This window comes from Salvelinus sp. IW2-2015, unplaced genomic scaffold (assembly GCF_002910315.2).
Source record: "Salvelinus sp. IW2-2015 unplaced genomic scaffold, ASM291031v2 Un_scaffold6758, whole genome shotgun sequence".
Classification (NCBI taxonomy): domain Eukaryota; kingdom Metazoa; phylum Chordata; class Actinopteri; order Salmoniformes; family Salmonidae; genus Salvelinus; species Salvelinus sp. IW2-2015.
Genome location: NW_019948020.1, coordinates 1 through 15,038, shown reverse-complemented (window position 1 = coordinate 15,038; position 15,038 = coordinate 1). Strand labels below are relative to the sequence as shown.

The following is a 15,038-nucleotide window of genomic DNA, read 5'->3' as shown; positions in this document are numbered from 1 at the left end:
TGGATGGATGAGACGATAGAGAGAGACGACGATTAGGCATCATTACACATTTATACTATGTACCTCGATGTTCAAGCTGTGGAGCTATGTAGAAGTACATACTGTAAGCATTTGGTAGGTAGCCTCCCTGTTGATGCAGTTAGCATGGTTGGTGTCAATTCCATTTCAATGGTGAGGGTTGGCGTAAAGAATTTGGGATTATGCGTCATCTGTTTTAGCCATGATCACAGAGTTTTTAACTACGGATGCGCGACATTTGGCTCAATGTGCCAGTGTAAATCAGGCAGAAGTTACTTTTTCGTTAATTTTTTTTCAATTGCCACAATCTTGGAGATTTAGCTGGAGCTAATGCAGATTTCAAAACAAGAATAATGGAAACCACTGTATAATAGGACCGAACTTAGCAATGAGGTATTTGTGGTAAGTACATGGGGCCGGCCATCTTTATGCATTGCCTCTATTCAGTCAATTCGAATGGGACTGAAATTCCTATTTAATCCTCTCATAGAAAGGATTAAAGAAAATTGGGGTAAATTAATTTCTGTTTACTTTCCTGAATTTACCTGAAATTGATAATAGAAATGACTATCCCTTGAACTACAGTTTTCTGTGGTGGTCTCTTCTGAGGGACTTTCAGTGGATCAGCAGCATTGAGCCAAACCTTACGAGCCAAGAACTCCTCGCTGATCGGTTTCCAAAGCCGTTAGTGTAAGTCACTCCAGGTTCTGAGAAATCCTGTCTTCCCGTTCATTCTCCTCTGGAACACCTACAGTATGCAACACATTCCACAAAGCTGATATTGGAAACAGACAGACCCTCACGCATAGAAATAAATATGCCATATTATGTCCACATTTATTAGCCATTCTACCATTCCCCACGTTACTATGTCCAACAAAAATGCAGCTATTCAAAAGGAAAATGTGATTGTCACCTTTGGGAATCAGATGGCTGAGATTCAATCCCATTCAAACCCATGGAGAGAGGAAGCCTGTTATGTTACCGTTCCAGCCGCCTCCTCGAGTCTCACAGTGTCGACAGCTAGACTCTGGATGCCTTCCCTTCCTTGCCCTCTGGGGGTATAGATCCACCTCTTCCTGACTGGAGCGCTCCGTTCAGCAGCCTGGAACACTCCGTGGGAACGGGGAAAGCGCAGTTTTCCTGAAGCCCAGGGGGCTACACATTTACTATACAATTACTATACGATTACTATACAATTACTATACAGATTAACGTATAACAAAATTGACTATAAGATTGACTATTTAACAAAATTACCTATATAAATTACTATAAGATTACTATACAATTACTTGTACATTACTTAAGACGTACTATATACTATATACGATTTACTAATAACATTACGTATACAATTAACGTATAAGCATTTACTATACAATTACTATAGATTACGTATACAATTTACCATATAACAATTTACCTATACAATTACTATAGATTTACTATACAATTACATATAAATTACGTATACGATTTACTTATACAAAATTATTGAAAACTATTTTAAAATTTTAAACTATTTCAAATTACTATAAGATTACTATACAATTACTATAAAATACTATAACATCACTATACAATTACGTATAAGGATTACTATACAATTACTATACAATTACTATACGTTACTATAACCATTACTATCCATCACTATATTCTCTCGTAAAGCTAAGTAACCCTGCTGCCTTGAGTTGATGTGAAATCGAGGACGCGATGTGCAAAGACTTTTGTCAAAATTCACTCTGGTCTGATAACACCTTACCTGTGATAAACTCGAGTGGTGACAATAGATTCTGTTACTGCCCCTCTCTCTCTTCCTGTACCAGCACTGTGTACTAGACAATAGAGAACGTCCAGTCAGCTTGTCTCTGTCACTGTGAAGTCCAAGACATCACGCTCGCCTGGGGAGATAGGAGGACCATTTGAGAAAACAGACATGAATGAAACTGTTTTACCTCATGCACTGTGTTTCACCTCATAGTCGTTCACAAAGGGCACCCTATTTCCTATATAGTGCACTACTTTGAGCTATGGGCCCTGTTAAAAGTAGTACCACTATAGGAATATGGTTCATTTGGACGCAACATTGTATACAGTTGCAGGATCTTCTTTGATAGTATTTATTTATTTATTTTGGTAATTTGAGGTTTTTAAAAAGTCTTCTGAAGCTTGTAATTCTCCCACTTTGAAATTTCAGAGCTTTTATTTTCCCGTAAGAAAAAAATGTATCAGCCCTTATAAAATGTCCATTTCTTATAATAAAACATAATTCAAAGTTCTGGTGCGGCGGATTATTTTCCTGTTGTAAGCAAACTCGCTCAAAAATGGAAGATCCTACATCGGTAGCATTGGTTATACAAATATAGTACAGTATTAGTTGTGGTCATTAAGTTCATACGACTGTATCATGTGAGGAATTAAAGCTCACCTTGCCTCCTCTCCTGCCGCTCTGATAGGTCACTCTGTATCTCTGAACGGCAACACTGGGGATTTTCCATGTACAACAGCAGAACGAGCGACCACCTCCCCGGCCTTTTACAGCTGCAGGACAAACATCACGACATTACAGGTACTATTCTGGTTTTCGTTTCCCTAGCAGCAGGAACTCAGATATTTTACCGACGTGTCGGGAAATAGAGGTCATTTGGAAGCACTGGAATGTTGGTAAACTATTGACCGGTCAAGTCTGGTAACTCTGAACTTTCAATCTTTGATGTTCTACACTGAGTTACGATGTGATGTTGTTGCATCGTCAGTGTGTTTCCCCCCTGTCTGCACTCACCACTGGCAGTTGTGAAGTTGGTAGTGAGTGGCTGTGCTCTGCAGACTTCTTTCCTGGCTCAGGGCTTTGACTGTGTACCAGGTGCTCTCGCAGCCTCTTCAGCTGCTGCACTACTGAGTTACCAGACACCATCACTGTCATGGTACATTAGGAGCTGTGGAGAGGACGAGGGAGGAGGGACAGGGAATGCAGCTTAGCTGGGGATCACAGCTTGGAACGTAAGAGAACACTATTACAATGTAAGGTGTAGTTATATAGCTATGGTAATAGTATATTACGTACATGAGGTTGGTGGCACCTTAATTGGGAAGGACGGGCCGTTTGGTAATGACTGGAGCAGTTCCTATGGTGTATTTTGATTGGCCATTTCCCTTTTCTCCGTTCCAGCCACTGTGTTATGAGTCGATCCTCCCGCTCCTGCAGCCTCCCACTGGTCTACAGTGCCTTCTTGAAAAATATCTCAGAACCCCTTGGATTTTTTCAATGAGGTTTACGTTACAGCACTTATTATAAAATTTGATTCAATAGTTTTTTCCCTAATCAATCTACACACAATACCCCATAATGACAGAAACAAAAAATGTATATATTTTTTGTTATTTATATATATTATATATACAAAATATTAAATATATAAATATATATATCTATCACATTATACATAAGTATTCAGACCTTTACTCAGTAGCTTTGTTGAAGCAATTGGGTCTGACGCTGACAAAGCCTTGGGTCTGACGCTACAAGTTGGCACACTTGTCTTTTGGGGATGTTTCTGTCAGTTTGGATTGGGAACGTTTGCTGCACAAGCTATTTTCAGGTCTTCCCAGAGATGTGTCGATCGGGTGTCAAGTCCAGGCTTTGGCTGGCGGCCACTCAGAGGACATTCAGAGACTTGTCCTGAAAGCCAATCCTGAATTGTTTTGGGCTGTTGCTATAGGGTTGTTGTCCGTTGGAAAGGTTGAACCTTCGCCCCAGTCTGAAGTCCTGAAGCGCGTCTGGAGCAGGCTTTATCAAGGTTCTCTCCCTGATCAATTGCTCAGTTAATATCTTTTCCTTTGATCCCTGACTAGTCTCCCAGTCCCTTGCCGCTGAAAACATCCCCATAGCTGATGCTGCCACCAACATGCTTCACCGTTAGGGAGGTGCCAGGTTTCCTCCAGATGTTGACCTTGTTCATTCAGGCCAAAGAGTTTAAAATCTTGGTTTCATAGACCAGAGAATCTTGTTTCTCATGGTCTGAGCGTCTTTAGGTGCCTTTGGCAAACTCCAAGCGGAGATGTCATTGCCCTTTTACTGAGGAGTGGCTTCCGTCTGGCCACTCTACCATAAAGGCCTGATTGGTGGAGTGCTGCAGGTATGGTTGTTCCTTCTGAAGGTTCTCCCATTCTCACAGAGCGAAGAACTCTGGAGCTCTATGTCAGGAGTGAACCATCGGGTTCTTGTGCACACCACTGACCAAGGCCCATCTCCCCCAATGTGCTCAAGTTTGGTCAGTGTGGCCAGCTCTAGGAGGAGTCTTGGTTGAATTCCAAAATTCTTAATTTAAGAGTGATGGAGGCCACTGTGTTCGTGGGGATCTTCAATGCTGCAGACAGTTTTGTACCCTTCCCCAGATTGTGCCTCGACACAATCGCTGTCTCGGAGCTCTCATGGACAATTCCTAATGACCTTCATGGGGGCTTGGTTTTTGCTTCTGACATGCACTGTCCAACTGTGGGACATAACAGGTGTGTGCCTTTTCCAAAGCTGGTCCAACCAATTGAATTTACCACAGTGGACTCTAATTCAAGTTGTTTTATCTTTTATTAACTAGGATGATCAATGGAAATAGGATGCACCTTAGTCACTATCGATTCTCCATAGCAAAAAAATTCTAAAAAAAACCTGTTTTCCTTAGTCATTATGTGGTATTGTGTGTAGATTGCTGCAGGGATTTTTATATTTATTTGAATAAAAAAAAAGTTACATCTTTAGATGATATGGCTGTAACGTAACAAAAATGTGGGAAAAGTCAAGGGGGTCTTAATTACTTTCTGAAGGGAACTGTATACCTATGTTGAGTATACTACTGTATGTATGTTCACCGTATCTTTTTCATCAGGAAATGATACCAGACTTCACTTTTGGCAGACTCATAACCTGATGATGAAGCGTCTACTTGGCCCGATGGCCAGGGGTGTCCATTGCAGCACTTGCCTTGCGTATTCTGCTTACGTTAATTGCTTGGAGAACAGTTGGAGGGGCAGGTACTGCCAGGTCCCAAAAGACAATGTTTTACATGGTGAATTTAGCTAATAACAATTATGGTTATGCCTTGGGTATTCATGTTTTAAAACACCATTGTGTCATTATTGCAGGGCAAGACAACCTGAACTGTGGGTTAAAAATAAGGCAAATTACACTCTGGATCGTTTCTGCACGTCCTAAGCAGGAACGCATGATGAATGTACTGTAAGGGTGAGTGTGCTGACAGCACATTAGATCTAGTAACAGTGTGGTGATCACCTGATGGTCTAGATGGCAATGAGATCACTCTCTCTTCTTCCCCATAGTGGACATCACACTGACCTCGACGGTGGCCCCGGACGGACAGCTTTTGGACAGAGACACGTGACTGCAGGGAATCGCACAGACACGGAACCACTCTCTCCGGTCAGGATTGACAGACACGAGAACCACTCTCTCCTAGTCAGCGATGGACAACCACGGGAACCACTCTCTCCTGTCATGATGACAGACACAGAAACCACTCTCTCCTGTCAGGATGACAGACACGGAACCACTCTCTCCTGTCAGATGACAGACACGGAACCACTCTCTCCTGTCAGGGATGACAGACAAGACACAGGACCACTCTCTCCTGTCAGGAATGGGAAACCCCCAGACCCCACAGAACCACTCCTTCCGTGTCAGGATGACAGACACAGAACCACTCCTCCTGTCAGATGACAGACAGACAACAGATCCACTCTCTCCTGTCATGATGACAGACACAGACCACTCTCTCCTGGCTCAGATGACAGACAGACAGAAACCACTCCCTCCTTCCAGGATGGCAAGACATTACACAGAACCCACCTCTCCTGTCAGGATACAGACACAGGAACCACTCTCTCCTGTCATGATGACCAGACATAATGTAGACACAGAACCACTCTCTTCCTAGTCATTGATGACAGACATACTGTAGACACAGAACACTCTCTCCTGTCATTGATGACAGACGCACAGAACCACTCTCTCTGTCAGATGACAGACATACTGTAGACACAGAACCACTCTCTCCTGTCAGGATGACAAACAGACACAGAACCCACTCTCTCCTGTCATGATGACAGATATACTGTAGACACAGAACCACTCTCTCCTGTCATTGATGACAGGACAGACCACAGAACCACTTCTCCTGTCTGATGACAGACATAATGTAGACACAGGAACACTCCGTTTCTGTCAGGATGACAGAATTTACTGGAGACCAGAACCACTCCTCCTGTCATGATGACAGACAGACACAGAACACTCTTCCTTGCAGGATGACCAGACATACTGTTAGACACAAACCGACTCTCTCCTGTGCATGATGACAGACAAATGTAGACACAGAACCACTCTCTCCTGTCATGATGACAGAATACTGTAGACCAGAACCACTCTTCCTGTCAGGAGACAGATCATACTGTAGGACACAGAACCACTCTCTCTGTTCATGATTGACGAGAACATAACCACTCTCTCCTGTCATTTGGATGGACAGGACATACTGTGAAGACACAGACCACTCTCTCCGTGTCATGATGGACAGGGACACATAACCACTCTCTCCTTGTCATTGATGACAGACATACGTAGACACAGCACAGAACCACTCTCTCCTCAGGATGACAAGACATACTGTAGGACCCAGGAACCCACTCTCTCCTGTTCAGGATGACAGAATTAATGTAGACACAGGAACCACTCTCTCTGTCATGATGCACAGGACACAAACCCTCTCTCCTGTCATGATGACAGACATTACTGTAGACACAGAACCACTCTCTCCTTCATGATGACAGCACAGACACAGAACCACTCTCTCCTGCTCATGATTGACAGACATACTGTAGAACAGAAAACACTCTCTCCTGATTCATGATGACATACATAATTAGACACAGAACACTTCTCTGCCTGTCATGATGACAGACATCTGAACACAGAACCACTCTCTCCTGTCAGGATGACCAGGGACATTCTGTAGACACAGAACCACTCTCTCCTGTCATGATGACAGGAATTACTGTAGACACAAACACTCTCTCCTGTCATGATGACAGACACTAACCACCTCTCCTGTCATGTGACAGCATACTGTAGACACGAACCACTCTCTCTGTCATGATGACATACATTCTGTAGACACCAGAACCACTCCTCTCCTGTCAGGATGGAAGACGTAATGTAGACACAGAACACTCTCTCCCTGTCATTGATCGACAGACATAATTGTAGACACAGACACCACTCTCTCACTTGTTCATGATGACAGACATACTGTAGACACAGAACCACGCTTCTCCTGTCATGATGACAGACATTACTGTAGACACAGAACACTCTCTTCCTGTCAGGATGACAGACAGACCACAGAACCACTCTCTCCTGTCATGATGACATACATTCTGTAGCACGAACCACTCTCTCCTGTCTGATGATAAACAGACCACAGAACCTCTCTCCTTTCATGATGACAAGACATACTGTAGACAGAACCACTCTCTACCTGTCATGTACAGGAATACTGTAGACAAGAACCACTCGCTCTGGTCATGAGATGACATACATTAATGTAGACACAGAAACCACCTCTTCCTGTCATGATGACGACAGTACTGTAGACACAGAACACTCTGATTATCTCCTGTCAGGTGACAAGGACATTCTGTAGACAACAGGAACCCCCCCCANTGTCATGATGACATACATTCTGTAGACACAGAACACCTCTCTCTGTCAGGATGACAAACAGACACAGAACCACTCTCTCCTGTCATGATGACATACATTTCTGTAGACACAGAACCACTCTCTCCTGTCTTGATGATAAACAGACACAGAACCACTCTCTCCTGTCATGATGACAGACATACTGTAGACAGAACCACTCTCTCCTGTCATGATGACAGACATACTGTAGACACAGAACCACTTCTCTGTGTCATGATGACAACATAATGTAGACACAGAACCACTCTCTCTGTCATGATGACAGACATACTGTAGACACAGAACCACTCTCTCTGTCAGGATGACAGACATCTGTAGACACAGAACCATCTCTCTCCTGTCATGATGACAGACATACTGTAGACACAGAACCACTCTCTCCTGTCATGATGACAGACACATAACACTCTTCCTGTCATGATGACAGACATATGTAGACACAGAACACTTCTCCTGTCATGATGACAGACATACTGTAGACACAGAACCATCTTCTCCTGTCATGATGACAGACATTCTGTAGACACAGAACACTTCTCCTGTCAGGATGACAGACTAATGTAGACACAGAACCACTCTTCCTGTCATGATGACAGACATAATGTAGACACAGAACCACTCTCTCCTGTCATGATGACAGACAGACACAGAACCACTCTCTCCTGTCATGATGACAGACATACTGTAGACACAGAACCACTCTCTCCTGTCATGATGAAAACATATGTGACACAGAACCACTCTCTCCTGTCATGATGACAACATTCTGTAGAAACAGAACCACTCTCTCCTGTCTTGATGATAAACAGACACACGAACCACTCTCTCCTGTCATGATGACAGACATACTGTAGACACGAACCACTCTCTCTCTGTCATGATGACAGACATAATGTAGACACAGACCACTCTCTCCTGTCATGATGACAGACATAATGTAGACACAGAACCACTCTCTCCTGTCATGATGACAGACATAATGTAGACACAGAACCACTCTCTCCTGTCATGATGACAGACATAATGTAGACACAGAACCACTCTCTCCTGTCATGATGACAGACATACTGTAGACACAGAACCACTCTCTCCTGTCATGATGACAGACATAATTTAGACACAGAACCACTCTCTCCTGTCATGATGACAGACATAATGTAGACACAGAACCACTCTCTCCTTGTCATGATGCAAGACCACGGTAGACACAGAACCACTCTCTCTCTGTCATGATGACAGACATACTGTAGACACAGAACCACTCTCTCCTGTCATGATGACAGACATAATGTAGACACAGAACCACTCTCTCCTGTCATGATGACAGACATAATGTAGACACAGAACCACTCTCTCCTGTAATGATGACAGACATAATGTAGACACAGAACCACTCTCTCCTGTCATGATGACAGACAGACACGAACAACTCTCTCCTGTCATGATGACAGACATACTGTAGACACAGAACCACTCTCTCCTGTCATGATGACATACATAATGTAGCCACAGAACCACTCTCTCCTGTCATGATGACAGACATACTGTAGACACAGAACCACTCTCTCCTGTCATGATGACAGACATACTGTAGACACAGAACCATTCTCTCCTGTCATGATGACAGACACATAAACACTCTCTCCTGTCATGATGACAGACATACTGTAGACACAGAACCACTCTCTCTGCTAGGATGACAGACATACTGTAGACACAGAACCACTCTCTCCTGTCATGATGACAGACAGACGCAGAACCACTCTCTCCTGTCATGATGACAGACATAATGTAGACACAGAACACTCTCTCCTGTCATGATGACAGACAGACCAGAACCACTCTCTCCTGTCATGATGACAGACAGACACAGAAACATCTCTCCTGTCATGATCAGACAGACAAGAACTCTCTGTCATGATGACAGACAGAACAGAACACTCTCTCCTGTCATGATGACAGACAGACACAGAACCATCTCTCCTGTCATGATGACAGACATAGCAACACACTGGTCCTCAGGGAAAACAAATGGCACCCTATTCCTATTGTTCAAATGTAGTGCATCATAAAGGGAATCGGGTGCCATTTGGGACACCGGCCATGATTGACACTTAAACAGTGTCAGTGTTTGGGGATGACGAAGGTATTTTGACTGAACAGCTCATCTGTCATTCATTAATGGAGCACACAAGAATGCTACAAAGTTGTGTTTCCACTTGAATGATTCTGGTTAAGCCCTTGTGCTGACAAAAGGGGTGCGAATAAACTCTTTTTAAAGTGTTCAAAGTTTCATTACCTTGTCACTTATAGTAGTGTTTCCCAAACCTGGTCCTGCCCCCTCGGGGGCACATTTATTTTCTTGCCCTAGCACTACACAGCGGATTCAAATAGTCAATCCATTTTCAAGAAGGGGCCCTAGACCGAGTTTTGGAACCCTGACTTAGAGGTAGTTACATGATAAAAGTTAAGGTAACAGTAACTTACCCGTGACTGAGTGAGAGTATGTGATTTTGAAGCGGAGATTTTGTTCTTTGGTTTGGACAGGAACACAGAAGAGAGGCTTCTGTCACGTTACTAAACACCAGCTCGGTGGGTGGCTCAGGCCCTGCATGGGGAAGAAAATGAATGAGGAAGAGGAGAGGTCAGAAGAGGATCTTTAAAGGAACTCATAATCATTGTCTCCAGCACACACACAGTGTCAACATATGCGAAAACAGGGTGTTTCTATATTCTGTGTGTTAAAAAGATGAGATGAAAGGTCCTATAAACTGCTTCTCTGTGACATCACAGGTTGGATTAAAAGTAATACAAATGTGATTTTCTAAAGGAGTTCTAGCCAGAAGGAGGGTATTTTCTTGCTCCCCAGATCAGTGGTTTAGTGTTTAAAACGGTCACCTTTTATCATTTTTTTACTTTATATTTTTTTCTACAAAATGGGAAATGCACCGTTTTCACGTAGACACTGATTGTGCTGGAGATAACGAACATGAGGTTGAAAAGTGGTGGAATTGCCTTCAAGTGTGAAGGAAAAGGTTAAAAAGTCACTAAAGTCCCAGTAAATTTGAAGTATAGAAAATATAGATACAATGGGATATTCTGTTTCGAGACAAGTGATGATTTAGTGCAGCACAGTTAATGAAAGAGAGACATGCAGGCTATCCAATACATGAACAAGCACATTGAATGAAAAATATCATTACTATAGGAGTTATTCATAAAAAGTTATGGTCAGATATTATGAATAAGCCTCTATGTGGGTTTGGTTCTCCTAATTACCTGTCATGGTGGTTACTCTGTGAATCTTGGAGCGGGATCCGGGAGTGGTGCCAAATATGTGCAGGGAGTATCGGGTCTGAGGTCGCAGGTTACTGAACTCCACAGAGCGAACGCTGCCGGGGAGAACAACGGACACCCTCTTTGTGTGAGCTTTACCTCTGGAGCTACCGGGAGCTTTAGTGGGGAAAGCCACGGTTCCTTAGGGCTCTGTTTTCGATCTCAATGGTGGTGTTGACGACTGGGCTACTCTGTCCTCTTCCGAGAGCAGCTTCCTCCTCCGCCTCTTCCTCCTCATCTTCCTCGCCCTCTGCCCTGTGCTCTCTTCTGGACACAGTGAAGTTTCTTAACATGGCTGTCGGGGCCGACCATGTGAGGGTGAAGCCGTACGTGGTGATGTTTGAACCTTCACAAGGCCAAGTCCGCTGCACTCCTGTTCCTGCTTTCTTGGTGGTGTTTTTGGAAGACTGGATAGTTGTTGTCTTGTTGCTGAGGACTTTGACTTCAGAGGTGGTCTCCACAGTGGTCATGTTACACACATACTGACTCTTCCGTGGGACTGGCTTCCTTTGCCTGACCCTGTCTTCACAGTAGTTTTAGATGTGCCTGAGGAGATGTCTGCCTCTGTCTTAATGTCCTTTGTAAGGGTGATCTTGCCCGTCCAGCCTTAGTGCTATCAAAAGCCAATGACACCTTTGTAACGTTCATAGTCCCCTGAACTAATTTCACCTTTTTGACTGTTTTCTTTCCAGATGTTAGAGTCACATTCTTCTCAGCCAACGTCGACTGCTCCAGAGTCTCTTTTCCTGACCGGGTTTTGTTCACAAACGTCTTCACAGTGCTTTGGGTGACATTGGCTTGAGGTTGGTCTTGGAMGTTGTTAGCTTCAGCAATGGCTTTAGCTGCAGATTCCTCCTTTYCTGTTACTTTCAACTTCAGGTCAGGTTTAGACTGCTTCCTTATAACTGTCGTTTTGCCTTTGCTCTCTTGCTTTCTTCCTCCATGGTGTTTCAACAGAACCTGCCCGACGGTTGGTCGGCCCAGTCTAATCTTGGTAGCATTGGAATGGGTGGAGAGTTTACTTTTGGTTTTAGTGACAGTAACCCCTTGTTTGGCTTGTGTCTTGGTGAGGCCTGCTTTTACACTTGTGGTCACTTTTGTTTTGCTTTTGATGTCACCATCCTCTTTGGCGGCTGTAGGTTTCTTTTGCTCTGTTTTCTTCTGGAAGAGGATTTGGTCTGCCTTGGTCTTCTTCCCCTGCATACTCTCCGTGATAGCATTGCTCTCAGGTGATACCTTCAACGCCACCGTCTCCACCGTTATCTGGATTTTGTCTTTGGTACTTTCTGGAGATGAGAGAAAAAGATATGTGCTCCAATAACCACACTAGCYTACAAGTTAGAATGAAGGAATGTATATTGGGCGTGCATTCTACGTGGTGTGCTTGTGTGTGGCGACTGGAAGTTAACCTTAGARTATGAGGTGSTAGTGTGTCTCTAGCTGAATTGCAATAAAGAAAATCAGATGAAAGAAGACGAGTCAGATCAAATGAAGAAGGCACAGTAACTCACTTTTACTGCAGTCAGCTCCAGCTGTACATTTACTGCAGTCTAGACCAAGGAACCCTGGGAGGCAGACACACGTTCCCTTCTCACATTTACCATTCGCACTGCAGTCATTGGGACATGGGCCTTTGGAGCAGGAAGCACCTGGTAGGAAGGGGAAGAGAGTATACAGTATGAAACCAGACAGAGCAAACAGCAAAAGATTAAATGTTAATGTTGGTTACCAGAAAGATTCAAACTAGCCTCATGGATAATCTCCATATCAGAATGAAGTTATTATGTGAAAGAGGTTTGCGACTAGGAGGTTACGGTTATGTATAACTAAATAAGACCAGTCGTACATTTACTCTTCATGAGGGACATCTCTTTCTCCAGCCTGCCAACGCGTCCTTTCAGTGTTGCCATCTCAGCCACACATCCCCCGGTGCAGGAGGTAGGAACCAGACTGATGCGGTGGGTCAGGGTTAGAGGAAAGCCAGGCTTCAGCTTCAGCTCATGGGTCTGGGTCTGCTCCTTGGTGCGGTTGCTAGCGTTGCTCTGCGTGTCCTTGCTGATGCAGCCAGAGTCAGAAGTGATGAGCACCTTGATGGGGATGGGATGCGGCTGTGTGGGGGAGGGTTTGTCTTTGGTGGTGGTCTTTGGACCACTGGCTCTGAGAGGCTTGAGGGGGGTTGAAGGGGCTGGAAGAATGTGATTGGCTTCGGTTGGGCTTAAGGCTTTCAGAGTGGGCTTAGGGGTCTCTTTGGTGAGTTTGARGAGCTTGGCTGTTGYAGGATTAAGGAGGGTCAACGGGGCTGGATGTGTCTGATTGGCTGCAGTTGGGTGGGTTTAGGGCTTTCACAGTGGGCTTAGGGGACTCTTTGGTGAGTTTGACGGCGTGGCTGTTGGAGGTTTGAGGGGGTTGAGGGGCTGGATGTGTCTGATTGGCTGCAGTTGGGCTTAGGGCTTTCGGAGTGGGCTTTGCGGTCTCTTTGGTGAGTTTGACGAGCGTGGCTGTTAGAAGTTTGAGGGGGTTGAGGGGGCTGGATGTGTCTGATTGGCTGCAGTTGGGCTTAGGGCTTTCGGAGTGGGTTTAGCGGTCTCTTTGGTGAGTTTGACGAGCGTGGCTGTTGGAGGTTTGAGGGGGTTGAGGGGCTGGATGTGTCTGATTGGCTGCAGTTGGGCTTAGGGCTTTTGGAGTGGGTTTAGCGTTTCTTTTGGTGAGTTTGACGAGCGTGGCTGTTAGAAGTTTGAGGGGGTTGAGGGGGCTGGATGTGTCTGATTGGCTGCAGTTGGGCTTAGGGCTTTCGGAGTGGGTTTAGCGGTCTCTAGTGAGTTTGACGAGCGTGGCTGTTGGAGGTTTGAGGGGGTTGAGGGGGCTGGATGTGTCTGATTGCTGCAGTTGGGCTTAGGGCTTTCGGAGTGGGCTTTGCGGTCTCTTTGGTGAGTTTGACGAGCGTGGCTGTTGGAGGTTTGAGGGGGGTTGAGGGGGCTGAATGTGTCTGATTGGCTGCAGTTGGGCTTAGGGCTTTCGGAGTGGGCTTAGGGGTCTCTTTGGTGAGTTTGACGAGGTGGCTGTTGGAGGTTTGAGGGGGTAGAGGGGCTGGATGTGTCTGATTGGCTGCAGTTGAGTTTAGGGCTTTCAGATTGGGCTTAGGGGTCTCTTGGTGACTTTCACGAGCGTGGCTGCGGTTTTTGGTTTTGCGCGGGAGAGGGTGAGTAGGACGTAGGGTTTGGTTCACTTCCTGTTCCTGTAGCGTTTCTTTTCTCATTGGTTACTGGAGTTTGAAGGGAGGGGAACGGGGTTAGCAGGAAGAGGAGGGCTAGAGAAAACAACATTTTGAGGCAGAATAGTGTTTGGAGGGTCGAATTCCAACAGTTTTATAAACTCCTTCCCCAGTGTCTCAGTGGAGAGGAGGCTAGACAATCCACCAGGGTTATCCTACAGATGAAAAAGAAAAAACAAGTCAGCCAAGATGTATACTCAGATTACAGTTTATTAACATATGCAAAGCCATTCTGGAACCAAGTCATAAGTTAGGTTTGTGCTGTGGCCATTGGCCGTAGAGGTATGTAGTGACTACGAGCCAGAGGCTCAGCGGCACAACAGATAAGCACTGTGTTCACTCTAGTAGTATATTCTGCGGTGCTCTGTACATTTTCACTGGACGTTTCCGCTCTCCTTCTCCAACCACATACACTGAACCTTTCCTCACTTTGCTCCTAACTGTTTTTTGTTTTTTTGCTCATCTCCAGGTGAAGAAAGGGGCTATTATACCGTACAAACCCAACTACTTGTGTAGCTCTCTCCTCAAGTCCTCCTTGAGGTCAAACCCCACTCCAAACTGAAAAAGATTATTTGGAATGCTTTCAATGAGAACATTATGCTTATCACAGGAGGTTGGTGGCACCTTAATTAGGGA

General features: G+C 44.7%; 1 protein-coding gene across 1 annotated transcript; it reads right to left on the bottom strand.

Annotated features, from left to right (window-relative positions):
• Nucleotides 1-5,597: 5,597 nt before the first annotated feature.
• On the bottom strand, nt 5,598-15,032 carry LOC112079039 (uncharacterized). The gene is made up of 5 exons (XM_024145103.2): nt 12,978-15,032; nt 12,643-12,780; nt 11,075-12,417; nt 10,283-10,403; nt 5,598-5,627 (listed from the first exon to the last, which is right to left on the bottom strand). Exons 1-3 carry the CDS (start codon nt 13,039-13,041, stop codon nt 11,657-11,659), a joined length of 963 nt encoding a protein of 320 aa, XP_024000871.1. The 5' UTR covers nt 13,042-15,032; the 3' UTR covers nt 5,598-5,627; nt 10,283-10,403; nt 11,075-11,656.
• Nucleotides 15,033-15,038: the final 6 nt, after the last annotated feature.